This window comes from Oryctolagus cuniculus, chromosome 7 (genome assembly GCF_051225735.1).
Source record: "Oryctolagus cuniculus isolate XC-2025 breed Fujian yellow rabbit chromosome 7, ASM5122573v1, whole genome shotgun sequence".
Lineage (NCBI taxonomy): Eukaryota > Metazoa > Chordata > Mammalia > Lagomorpha > Leporidae > Oryctolagus > Oryctolagus cuniculus.
Window position 1 is genome coordinate 38,846,100 of NC_142873.1, and position 13,704 is coordinate 38,859,803.

Below are 13,704 nucleotides of genomic sequence, written 5' to 3' on the forward strand. Positions count from 1 at the left end.
ATAAGACCACATTCTGAGATTCAAGGTGGACAGAAATTTGGGGAGGGGACATAATGCAACCTACTACAGGGCCTGACAACCTCCATCTAATCTTTCTATAACCCTTATTCAATGCAGACTTCTATTAATGTTTAGATTGTGTGGAGCAGTGGTCCGCTCCGCGGCTCACTAGGCCAATCCTCTGCCTGTGGCGCCAGCACTCCGGATTCTAGTCCCAGTTGGGGCGCTGGATTCTGTGCCGGTTGCTCCTCTTCCAGTCCAGCTCTCTGCTGTGGCCAGGGAGCACAGTGGAGGATGGCCCAGGTCCTTGGGCCCTGCACCCACATGGGAGACCAGGAGGAAGCACCTGGCTCCTGGCTTTGGATTGGCACAGCACGCCAGCCGTAGTGGCCACTTGGGGGGTGAACCAACAGAAAAAGGAAGACCTTTCTCTCTGTCTCTCTCTCTCTCTCTCTCACTGTCTAACTCTGCCTGTCAAAAAAAATAGATGTGTGGAGCAGCAAAGTCATTTGGATGAATATCCAGCATTAGTTCAATGTGTGCCTGTGCAGAGAGAATGACAGGGAACAGAGTGCAGACACTCCACATGAAGGCTAGCAAAGGACTCATTATATAGGTAAGAGGAAGGGCAAACTACACAAGTGTCGTTGCCTATCTTTAGGAGAGAGAGGCTTGACCTAAGTAGACTGGAGCTTGCAGTCCAGTAACTGTGTGGTCTAAAGAGAGAAAACACTAGTCTTGAAGTCAAACTGGCTCATTGGTTGTGCATTAATAATATGAGGTTAATACTAAGATTCCCATCAAGATGTTCAAGTATGAAACTTCATTAGCACAAAGGAGCATAGTATGGTCTTGTCTCACCAAATATGCTTTCAAAAAGTAGAATAAACATGTATCAACAACATGGGGTCCACTCTGTCTCGATGCTGTCTTTCAGTTGAGTGCCTCTGTGGTCTATATGAAAGCCTTATGGGACAAGTCCTGTGGGAATTTGGGATCTCAATAATCTCATGTCATTTAGTTATATTCCAACTGCTATTTTATAAATAGTGAGAGTATACTACTCAACCCACCACTTGTATTCTCAGTTATTGTGTTCTTGTAAATAATTAATAACCAGGTCTCTGAAAAATATTGTATGCATACCTACACATATAACATAGCTTATTATAAATTTTACTTATATAAAAGATGTATAATACATTACTTACAAAGTACAACTTATTGTGTGTGTATGTGTGTGTATTTAAGATTTACTTGTTTATTTGAAAAACAGAGCAACAGAGTTCACTCCCCAAATGCTGCAATAGCCAGGACTGGATCACGCCAAATCCAGGAACCTGGAACTCCTTCCCATGTGGGTTGCAGGAACCCACATACTTGGGCCATCATCAGCTGCCTCTCAGGTACATTAGCAGGAAGCTGGTAGGAAGCATAGGGTAGCAGGTTCTCTAATGAGGTCCTCTGATAGAGGAGATGAGCATCCCAGGCATCAGCTTAACCCTCTGTGCCACAACACCTGCTCTCCAATTTGTTGTACATTAATAAAATGTACATCTCCTTTTTTTTTTTTTTTATAGGCAGAGTGGACAGTGAGAGAGAGAGAGACAGAGAAAAGGTCTTCCTTTTTCGTCGGTTCACTCCCCAAATGGCTTCAACAGCCAGAGCTGCACCGATCCGAAGGCAGGAGCCAGGTGCTTCCTCCTGGTCTCCCATGGGGTGCAGGGCCCAAGCACTTGGGCCATCCTCCACTGCCTTCCCGGGCCACAGCAGAGAGCTGGACTGGAAGAGGAGCAACCGGGACAGGATCCGGTGCCCCGACCGGGGTTAGAACCCCGGGGTGCCGGCGCCACAGGCAGAGGATTAGCCTATTGAGCTGCAGTGCCAGCCACATCTCCTCTTTTAAATTTCATATCTTCTAATGATTTTCACAGAATTTCTGTATTTATATTGGCCTAACTCAAACCATAGGCAACCTTTGATAAGAGCTGATGAATGTAGTTACAATGTGAATGTTGGTAAAATGTCCTCTTCTATTTTTTTAAAGATTTTTTATTTATTTATTTGACAGAGTTACAGACAATGAGAGACAGAGAGAAAGGCCATCCTTCCGTTGGTTCACTCCCCAAATGGCTTCAACAGCCAGAGCTGCACCGATCTGAAGGCAGGAGCCAGGTGCTTCTTCCTGGTCTCCCACGCGGGTGCAGGGGCCAAGCACTTGGGCCATCCTCCACTGCACTCCCTGGCCACAGCAGAGAGCTGGACTGGAAGAGGAGCAACCAGGACTAGAACAGGCACCCATATGACAGAGGATTAACCTAGTGTGACATGGCACAGGCTCCAAAATGTCCTTTTTTAAGTTAAAGAAATGTGAGACAATAAAGAAATGTGTTGGAACATCACTTGTTCATTAGTGACACTGACAAATCAGATGACAGTTTTTGAATACTAAGAAAATATTTTCCCTGTTTTTTTTTTTTTTTACATCATCTTCAACATAAGGGCTATAGTCACGGCACATGTTTCCCTGTCACTTTTCACATCTAGACAGTATTATAATAAATGAAAGCTCCGGCTTATATTGTTTACTGATTTCCATGGTATAAATCCCCATGTCTGATTCCAGGCTCCCAACATGATGTCGTTGAATGAAGAGCTGGGAAGAGAGTCGCAGCAGCATCCATGACCTAGTAACTTACTTCCACCACAAAGAGACACTAGCTTTAACAATAGTAACTTCATAAAATAATTAGTAAGTATTGAGTAATTAGAGGGTTTTATTCCCTCCATTTTAAACATAATTTATTCAGTGTAAGTTTGTGTAAATACATGTATCTTAATAATGGCCGTGTTTATCAATCAGCTCACAGTTTCCTGAAAATATAATAATTGGCTTTCATGAGTTGATCTGTACTGGCTCTATCGCAAGATAGAGTGTCGTGCTGTGGGAACCATGGTTGGCTACTGGGTGAAGAAGGAAGGGGAACGGTGAGAATAAAGAGCAAGTTCCCACATATAACCAATTCTTATCACCCTGATCCCCTTGGAGAGGCCAATAGGAGAGTGTCTTTGACCTTTAAGGTGGGTTCCAATTATGCTGACCTGGCCTTCCAAAGCCTCCTTGAGAGCACTGGTGGTAACAGCGTCTTCCCGTGTTCTATTCTCATAGCTCAACTCAGAACAGCACAGGGTCTCCTCCACCAATTCTAGCCATTTCTCTTCAATGAAAAGCCACACATTCCAAAATAAAGGTAACTCCCCAAAGCATGGCACAGGGCTCACTATATTCCAGCACATTGTATCCACAGGGAAACTGGATTTCTGCCAAGAAATCCACACCCCCACCCCCCACCCCACCTCTCTGTGCCTGTGGCACCAGGGCTGGAGTGCAGGCAGAAGTGTTCTCTGAGATTATAGGGCAAATGCATAGGAAGAGTTCTATCAGTTCAATAAAATTCAGTCATCTAAGTTGAGCTTGGAGCTGGCACATTTGAGGCTTGGCTTGACGAAACTCCCTCTTTTCTTTGCACTCTTAGAAGAGTTGTCAGAGGGAACTGCTCAGAGAAGTCATGACATCCATTTCCTGGAGACAGCGAAGGAGAGTAGGAAGGGAGCCCATTTCAACCCCACTCGGGGGTTTGGCCGGGATGACTACACAACCCTTTTCCCGGCTCCAGTAATGTAAGTGCCTGACTCGTACGTGTTTCTTGAGAACAAAAAGTGACTTCAGGCCTGAAGAGAGATGAGCAATCCTCGAGACACAGGCAGAAAAAGTCCCAAGTGAGACAGGAAGCTAGTTCAGGAACCTGCTGGCTGCTGATGTGTAAACTAGACAGCAGAGGCAGCACTGCTGACACGCAGCCCGCTTCTGCTGCCGTGCCTGCGAGCGGCCGCCGGGCTCCCGGCCAGGCCCCCTTCCCTCTCCTCGCTGGCTGATGGATACCAAGGGGTACTTCTCCTGGAGCCTCCTGCTGGTCCTGTCCCTGGCTTTTGGACTGAGCTACGTAGCGGGTGAGTGTTCTTCTGTTTAGGGGTTTGAGTCCCACAGCTAGCTGCTGGGGACCAGCATAGCCTTGTGGATGGAGAGAAGGCATAGGGGCTGGGGACTGTGGGTCAGCTGCCTCTTCCTTAGGGACTGGCTGTGAGTTTTGACTGCCTCTTTAAGGAGGAAGGACCATTATGAGTTCCTGGGCCCTTGGGTTCCCTGCCTTAACCTCATCAACCCTAGTTTCCAAGGAAACCAGGAGCTCCTAGCCAAAGGCATCTGTCACACTCAAAACCAGCCTCTCATCACAAGAGGTTCTCACCGGGGTCCTATCCAAGCGGGTTGATTTTGCATGACTACCCTTCGGCAAGACCCAGGCTTTGGGGGACAGATCCCTAGGATATGATTTGTCTGAATGCTTACATATACAAGCACACAAACCAGAATCTGGCCCAACAAAAAGCAAGGGCTACAGTGAGAAGAAAGGGTAAGAAGTGAAAACCCCAGGCCTTTGGTTGAGAACAAAAACAGTGGCCTCAGTGTGGTCATACTGGTGGCTACTTTCTTGGAAGAGAAGCTTCCAAAGCAACAGAAGGGGGTAATATTGGGATTTCTGAACCCAAGGCTGGTTACAGTATGTGGGAAATGCAAATTGAAAGCCCTCAGGGTCAGAGTGGCTTCAGCAGTAGAGCCAGATGGCAGCTGAAACTTTGGAGCTGGGCTTGTCTGCCTCTCAAGGCAAACTATTTTTTTCTGCTTAGTAGTTTCAGGGCTTGAGATTAAAAAAAAAAAATGCCAAACAAGAAAATAGACATTAGGCTGTTGGCATGAGGAGGAGAAGGATCTCCTGCCTACACCCCTGCGACTTAAGTTAGACTTTGGGAGGCAACCTGGAATAGAGGAGGCATTAGAGAAAGGGGCAGGGGGAAACCCTGAGGCCCAGGGTGTTTTTGGGGTTTTCAAGACCACAGATCCATCATAGACTTTGGCAGGAAAAGCCCCGGGATCTATGAGGGATGCAGGGAAGCCGTGTGTGGGATCTACCTCGTGCCAGTCTCCCAGGTAAAGAGGCCTTTCCATGGCCTCACTCTCTTGCAGAATCAACAAAATCAGAGTTCTTACTTGTGGGATCTAGAAAAGGGACAACTGAACACAGGGCTCAGAAGGCCACACTGGACCACTTAGAGTGATCACAGGGAGAGCCAAGCTTCCCTTGTTGTACCTCATTTGTGACTTAGGTTTTTGGCATGCTTGTGTGTGACTGTAAGGAATGATGGATTGTCCTAGCGGTTGGATTTTCTGTCTCCATGCTTATTTGAATGGTCAAGTCAGTTACACTGGTCAGTCCAGCTCAAGGTATTTCTCATACAGCTTACAGCGGCTCTGGAGGTAGTTGGTGAGGGAGAAATGGCCCAGCCCCAGAAGGCGTGTCTGCTCAATTGGCTGCTGCTCCTTCACTTGTGTTCCATCTTCTGAAATGTATACAAAATTTTTTCAGTCTTTCTCTTCAAATATGCACCCTTTTGTGAAACCCCAATAAAACCCAGACGGAAACACTTTGCAAATGGGACAGGTCAGTCATGACAGATTTACCCAACCAAGGTTTGATTCTTGTAAAATCAGCAACACTCTCCTTTCCATCTCTGCTCAGCTCAACTTCCAATTCCCAGTCAAAATCATAAAAGCCTAAAAATTCACATGTCCCCTTCCCAGCTCCCACCAAGGAAATTTTTCTTAGAAGATTTTATTTTTAGAGCAGGTTTAGGTTGACAGCAAATGTAGCAGAAGGCAGAGGTTTCCTAAAACCCTCTGCCCCACACAGACAGAGCCTCTTCTGTTATCCATACCTCCTACTATGGTGGTACATTTGTTAAACTTGATAAACCCAAAAAAGATTTTTTCCTTTTTCCATGCAGGACTTCCTCATCCTCTTCACATACAGGGGCTAAGAGGTGAGAAGCAAGCATACAGTTCTAGCCTTGACCTGACCTTGTGTGTTTAATGGTCCATTGTATTCCAGGATGTTGATCTAGGTGCTTGTAGTTCCCAAAAGCTTTCCTACTGTGACATCTAAACTAACTCCAGGACTGGAGTGGAAATCAGAACACCAGGACATTTTGGTTTTATCCATAGATGGACTTTGGGTGATATCTTTTAAGCAGCTATCTATTAAGAAAACATGATATGGTAAGCATTGTACAAAGTGTGGAGAAAGCAAATAGAATGATCACAGCCACTGCCTAGCCCCTGGCACAGTTGTTTGTATGTGAAAGTGCATCCAGAAATGTTTGTTGAAAGAAGAATGTTAGTACACATTTCATATTTGCTATGTACCGGGCACTGTTCTAAGTGCTTTGTGTGTATCTGTCATTTACGTCTCACACCAATGCTATGAGATGTATTATCATTATTACCATTACAAATTTATAAAAAAGGGAGGAGAGGTATGGAGTAATTTAACAGTTTCTCCATGCTCATACAACCTGACACCGGAGATCTCAATGAATGAAACTGGAGAACATTATGCCTGGAAAGCGGGGATGATGCTGAAATTTGCATCCAGCTCTCATGGTATAAGTTAGAATATGCGTTCTATAATTGAACTGTGTGAGTTGGATTGAATTACACGGAAGTATAGCATTCTCAAATGGTGAGAAATGTTGATAAAAATTATAGATTGTGGAGAGCATTTAAGAAATATTTTATCTAGAATTTGGAAAGTGGGTAGAGATTTTTTTCACCATGCCAGTTTTCACTTGATTTTTTAAGCTAACCTGTTTATTATAAGAATATAATGTTCGTCTATAAAACTTTAACAATATGTGAAGTGAAGACTCATCTCCCTTCCATGCCCCTTGCTGAAGGCAACCACTGCTACCAGTTTCTTATGTGTCTTTCTAGATATGTGAGTAGGTCTAGTAGGTTGGATTTTTATGGGACTTGCAAAAGAGTATTCTACCTGAAGGTACAAGTGCAGAGGTGAAGGATTGTAGGGGTTGAGGGGGAAAAGCAAGAGATTCGTTGTACCAAAAACTTAGAGGTCATAGCTAATATGCTTCCATCTCTTCACCCAGAAAGTGGGGAAAGGGGTTCCCATTATTTCCCCCCATACTATACCTTTTAGGGATGTTATAAAGACAAAGTCAAATACATAATTATTGTAGAAAGAGGAGAATTATATTTCTGTGTTGTCATTTATCCACTTATCCATTCATTCATCTCATTCTGTTTTGCTCATCAACTTGGGCTGCAGGATTTACTAAGCTCATGCTTTGTCCCAGGTGAGTATTAGGGATACAACAGTGAATAAAACAGACACAGTCCATACTCTTAGAAGCTTGTAGAATGGAGTAAAGGTGACAGACCTTGAATCAGAGTTAGAAAGGTGATAAATGATGTGAGAGAGAGATGCAAAGTGCTTTGAGAGCATGAGGCAGAAAAACCAAATCTGTGCTAGCAGTCAGAGAAGTCTTCCCTAAGAAAGAGGTGTGGAGGGTGGAAGGTGTCAGCCAGGCAGATAAAGGGTGGTTATAGGCTTTCACGCTGGGGAATAATAAGCACAGATAGTCTAAGAAAAGATCCAGCACTCCCAGTAGCATCAAGGAATGGGAATAGGAGTTTGACTGATTGGGCTTTAGTTTATTTATTTGTTTATTTTGAAAGGCAGAGAGAGAGAGAGAGAGAGAGAGAGAGCGAGGTCTTCCATCCACTGGCTCACTCCTTAAATGTCTGCAATAGCCAGAGCTGGGCCAGGCCAAAGCCAGGAGTCTGGATTTCCATCTGGGTCTTCCACATGGTAGCAGTTACTCAAGTACTTGAGCCATTGTTTGCTGCCTCATAGGCTGCTCATTAGTAAGAAACAGGAATTGGAAGTACAGTCAGGATTGAAATTGAAATTGGAGTTTAAAAAGTGACTGAGACAAGTTATCTTTTTCTTTCTAGACCTCCATTTACTGTAAGAACAATTGGAGTCAGTAAGTCCGGTCTCTTCTCTACCTCAAAGAAAGGCAGTAAAAAGTTTGCTAAAAGTACATGTGAAGTATCAGAACCAGGTCTCTCTGCCCCCTCAAAAGTTATCATTAGGTAGAATCCCAGCTTGTGGAAGGGATGGCTAAATTCTACTAATGTCAGGCCAATATCCATGGTCCCCTGTGAATCACTCTACTTTCTAAGTAGAATTACCCATGAAGGAAAGTGAGTTGGTGGCAACAGCTCTAAATGTTTCCTCCCCAACTCTCAGTAAACAGGGGCTGACTGAATCACAGGGCCCCTGGAAAACACTTATCAGACAGTCAGACGTTTCAGGAGCAAGGACTCCACTTGACGAGGTTGATGAGCCACTTTCAAGTCCCCATTGATTTTTCCACTTGCGCTGAGGTGGGGATGATCTCAAGTACCCCCTGCAGACCTGGCCACTCACACACTCTGGTGTTACATCATCATTCTTTGTGTGGGTTGAGGGGTGATAGGGTCTCCAGTCTTGATGAATTTTGATTCCACTCCCTATGTGCGCAAACCTCTCAGCCTTTCCTTCTTATCTTCCCCCTCCTTTTTCTTTCCCTCTGTCTCTTTATATTTTCTTTCTTTCATTCATTTATTTTTGGCTACATCATACTCCATCTTGTATCTTCTTTCTCCCTTCCTCCAATTCCAAGTTCGGAAAGCAACTGTGGTTCAAAGAAAGAGCCTGCAGGTTTAGGTAGGGAGAAAGGGCACGTGGGAGATTTGTGGGAGGGTGAAGGGTTATGGTCTGAGAATCAGAATAATTTTCATTCTTTTTTTCTCCATGTCAAAATTAGGCTTGAAAAAAAGCTATCAAAGGGGTTCTTAATCTTGTTCTGAATCTCAGATGCTTCCGAGAGATAACACTGACAGATACACTCCCAGTAAAATGTGCCTGTGCTGATACACACAATTTTTGGTACACAAGTGCAGGGATCCACACTTGCACGTGACTCTAGACTTTCTCTTACTCCTTTATAGAGAGAAGTTAGGTTCAGAATTCAAGAGTTCACTTTCTTGGGCACTATGCCTACAATTCAGACATGTGACAATCAGAGAGCCACATCACCAGACAGTCAAAGTGTGGATTAGAAAGTCCAAAGTCTTCCCTATTATCTATGTAAAAATAATAATGACTACTGTAACATCCCTTAACTCATCAAACAACAGAGAGCACTTTAGTTTAAGGAAGATGTATTAACACTATTTAACAAAGCAAATGTTTTATTCCTTTTTCACTTTTCTTTAGCAAGTATGTATTTAGCATTCCAATCCTGATTTTAACTCAAGTAGATTACTTTTTCTTTTTTCCCAATCACTGAATCTCATATTAGTTGGGCCCTTTATTTGACAGTGTTGGGATTTTAGGGCATTTTGTTATCAAGAACATTTTGGCCAGTTTGGTCAGTTTTCTCCTATCCCATCTTAGCCCCAAGTATAATGTGGAAGGTCTTTTCTCAGTAGCTATCTTACCTAAGTAGACGGTTTTATTTAGCTCCTCTGCTTTCTTATCAACCAGAACAATCTATGCTCGCTGTCTGAGTCATGGGCCCCTTCTTTTACAAACACTAGATTATGGTTAAGTTCAGTTATATACATAATAGGTAAAACTAAATAAGAGATTTTAGAAAAGTAATACAGTTTTCAGCATTTGTAGGCTGAACAGATATTTATTAAAAGCCTCTTAAACACCAAGTCATATTGTTTTTTGTTTGTTTTTTTGTTTGTTTTGTTTTTGTTTTTGACAGGCAGAGTGGACAGTGAGAGAGAGAGAGACAGAGAGAAAGGTCTTCCTTTTGCCGTTGGTTCACCCTCCAATGGCCGCCGCGGCCGGCGCACCGCACTGATCCGAAGGCAGGAGCCAGGTGCTTCTCCTGGTCTCCCATGGGGTGCAGGGCCCAAGGACCTGGGCCATCCTCCACTGCACTCCCGGGCCACAGCAGAGGGCTGGCCTGGAAGAGGGGCAACCGGGACAGAATCCGGCGCCCCGACCGGGACTAGAACCCGGTGTGCCGGTGCCGCAAGGCGGAGGTTTAGCCTCGTGAGCCGCGGTGCCGGCCAAGTCATATTGTGAGACTTACAGACAAAACAGCAAGTGAAATGAAACTCTTCTTGAGGGATTTGCATTCTAGTTGGAAATATAAAAATAAACAAATACACATTATTACATCAGGCATTGATTAGTTCAATAAAGGGGAGGCTATTTTGTACAATTATTGGAGAAAATCTCTCAGAGGGCATAGTTTTTTGAGCAGAAACTTAAAATAAACTGGGAAATGAAATATCCATGCATGTACAGGAAGAGATTTCCAAAGAGAGGAAGAGAAAATTGCAAAGCTTTGAGATATAAATGTTCTTGATGGGACCTGGGAGCCAATGTGACCACAGGGCAATGAGCAAAAGCAGGAAATGGATTTGGAGTGGTGCCAGGGACAGGGTGCAAGGGGGTTCTGAACCTGTATATTTCGAGGACTATGGAGTTTATTATACGAATGCCAGAAGACTCTGGAAGTTTAAAAGCAGAAGGAAGACAAGACTCAGGCATGGCTTTAAAGGTTCTACTTTGTCTGTTGTATGGATGCAGCGAAGTCAGTTAAAGACAGCGCTTGTTCCCCAGGCCTACAATGATGTGATAGAAAAAAAAGGTGCAGAGTGCTCAGATGCCAGAAGTCCATTTAAATTGAGGGTCAACAGGACTTCCTGTTAGACTGAAGTAGAGTGTGGAGAAGGAAAAGAGTCTGGAGTGCTTGCAATGAAAAAGAAGCTGGCTGAGGTCTAATGTTTGCAGAAGGGGCTGTGGAGTCAGGAGTTCATTTGCTGAGAAGTTTCAGATGCCCTCAGACCTCCAAGTACTGATCAATGAAAGCACTCGGGAGTAGAGCGAAGGGTCTGGGTAGGAAACATAACTCTGTAAACATTCCAGAATATTCCAAACTGTGCTACTGGGTGAGAAACACAATGAGTGTAGAAAAAGAAAAGAACTGTGAGTACCTAGCCCTGGGATGCACCAATATTTAGAGAGCTGAGAGCAGAAGGTCTTCACCAAGGAAATAGAAAAGGCAGAACAAATGAAGTAGAAGGAAAATCAGAAGAGTGTGGTGTTCCAGGAGCCAAATGAAGACAGTACTCCTAGGAGGGAGCGATGAGCCGTCAAGAGCTTCCAAGAAAGCGAGTCAGATAATGGTGGAGAATTGACCTGGCTACATGGAGAAGACAGACACTAACCTTGATAGGGGTGGCTCCAGTGAGTAGCAGAGAACACCTGCTTGGAATGGAGACAAGGAAATGTGGGTCAGAAAACGGGAACAGAAAGTAGAAATAAACATTAAAGGCCCTTCTATACAGAAAAACAGAGGGGAGAGTGTTTGGTGCAGCTGTTAAGACTCCACTGAGATGCCCACATGGCATCCTGAGAGGTAGCAGATGATGGCTGAAGTGGTTGAGTCCCTGCCCCTCCCGTGAGAGACCCTGGGCTTCAGCCCAGCCCAGTCACAGGCAATTGAGATGTCAACCAGCAGATGGATGATTCCTGTCTCTGTCTCTTGGATGTCAGTGTGTGTGCACCTCTCAAAAAAAATGAAAATAAAGAAAGAAAAATTTAAAAAATTGAAAACAGAGCAATGAGGAGGTCACTGGAGATGGATCTGGGATCAGGAAAGGTATTTCTAAGAGAGGGGAATTACATATCTGTGTGTTGAATGCAGATGGAAACATGCCAGTAGGAAAGTGACAATGCAAGGGAAGGGGCGATTGCACAATCAAAGCCTTGAGCTGGGAAGAGCTCCAGCAGGGAAGGTCCCGGCATTCAGTGGGGATGGAGACCTTCCTTCCAGTGAGGTGGGCTGCTTTGGGGTGGTACAAGCAGAAATTCTCTTTTTATTTCCTCAGTTTTTATTTTCAGTCAGATCAAAAGCAAGACCATCAGCTACAAGAAGTGGGAGCAAGGCAGGTTGTGGGTTTGAGCAGAAAGGAGGTGTTAAATAATCAGCAGAGGATCCCTTATGGTGGTTTGAAAGGTTTTCAGGGTTTGTGGGTGTGATTTTCCCAATCTTTGTTGGTTCAGCTTTTTTTGAAAAAATAAAATAATATCTCACCCTTGGTAGTTTTAATTATCTCAGGGGTTTTTGGAGAGCAAGAATGGCACACCTTGAAAAAACTGAGCTCAACATCTTCCCAACTCTTCCCTCAGGTTTCTATTTACCTCATCTGAGATGATGCTTCCTTCACTGTGGTCCTCTGGGCTTCTGAGTTCAGAATCATTGTTGGTTGCTTCTCTTCCTTCACTCGGTACACCCAATGGTGATGAGAACCCTGGCAGGGGCACCAGCAGGCCTGGGTGCTAGTCCTGACTCTGCCACTCACCAGCTACGTATCTTTAAGGCACTCATTCAACTTTTCTGTGCTTTTTTGAGTTCCTCAACAATGCACATGAATCCATAGAAACCCAATGCTTGTGTAGGTGGCTCACGGCACTAGGGGCTTTGGGTGAAGAAAGATGAAATTCAGCCCACACACCACGCACCAAGTCTGCCCCTTGGCACAGAACCACACCTCCCTGCGGGGAGAAAGCACCTTCTTCTTCTTCTTTTTTTTGGAAATGAATAATGTTTTATTTCTTTAAAGCTTTTATTTAATGAATGCAAATTTAATAGGTACAACTTTAGGAATATAGTGGTTCTTTCCTCCATACCTGCCCTCCCACCCCTACTCCCTTCCCACCACCTACTCTCCCATCCCATTCTTAAGATTCATTTTTAATTTAACTTTATATACAGAGGACCAACTCTATGCTAAGTTAAGATTTCAACAGTTTGCACCCACACACACACACACAACAATACACATGAATCCATAGAAACCCAGTGTATTAGGCCATGTGAAGATTTTTATGGGGAATTTTTAAATATGGGTAATGCAGTGAGGGCCTTTGTGGGAACTGTAGACCCCTAAGAATCTGGCCACACCAGGGATAGCCCCAAGAGGAAGTAAGAGATACCCTAGTTTGTCATTCCTGATGCGCAGACTTAATGTGATCCTCGGAGGGCTCCATGATAAAGCATTCTCTCCTCGCTCCCACAGGTAGGGGCGTGATGGACTGCCCCAAGAGCGTCCAGCAGTTGGGAAGCAATATTTTGCTGCCTCTGACAAATGAAAGGATAAATAAGAGCATGAACAAAAGCATTCGCATTGTTGTCACCGTGGCAAAATCACCAGAGAGCAGCGTCAAGAGGAAAATCGTGTCTCTGGATCTGTCTGAAGGGGGCTCTCCAGAATACGTAGAGGATGGTTATCGGTTTCATCCAGAAGACCTGAAACTGGGCCTCTTGGAAAGCAGGAAGGAGCATGAGGGATGGTACTTTCTGAGCCTGGAAGAAAACACTTCAGTCCAGCAATTTTGTGTGCAGCTAAGTCTTTATGGTAATGATGGGGACTTCCCCAATCCAGACTGGAGGGCCAACCAGGTCCCCCGTCCAAGAATACAGGCCTTTCTCAGAAGCAAAGGGTGTTCAGAATTAGAAGAAACTTGAGAGATCATCTAGTCTGGGGGTGTCAAAACTGTGCTTCATGGAAGAGGCTTCAGAGTTTATCTTTCTTTTTCCTAAATTGCATGTGCGTGGCAGCTGAATAGCCGTTGCTCTCCCTCCCCAGACTTCCCAAAGGAAAGGGGTCCAGATGCCTGGGGGCTCAGGGGTCTAGAGCCCCAAGAGTCTTGGTTT

The 13,704-nt window shown here is 44.5% G+C and overlaps 1 protein-coding gene across 2 annotated transcripts in view; it reads left to right on the forward strand.

Annotated features, from left to right (window-relative positions):
* The first annotated feature begins 3,795 nt into the window (after positions 1-3,795).
* The window catches only part of SLAMF1 (signaling lymphocytic activation molecule family member 1), a 37,837-nt gene continuing 27,928 nt past the window's right edge, over positions 3,796-13,704 (forward strand). The window contains exons 1-2 of one of the 2 annotated variants that reach the window (XM_002715225.6): positions 3,796-4,011; positions 13,067-13,405. In XM_002715225.6, the coding sequence (XP_002715271.1) occupies positions 3,936-4,011; positions 13,067-13,405 (415 nt within the window). In that variant the 5' untranslated portion in view covers positions 3,796-3,935. The remainder of the gene's footprint in view (positions 4,012-13,066; positions 13,406-13,704) is intronic. The other variant, XM_089299709.1, reaches the window with a different exon arrangement.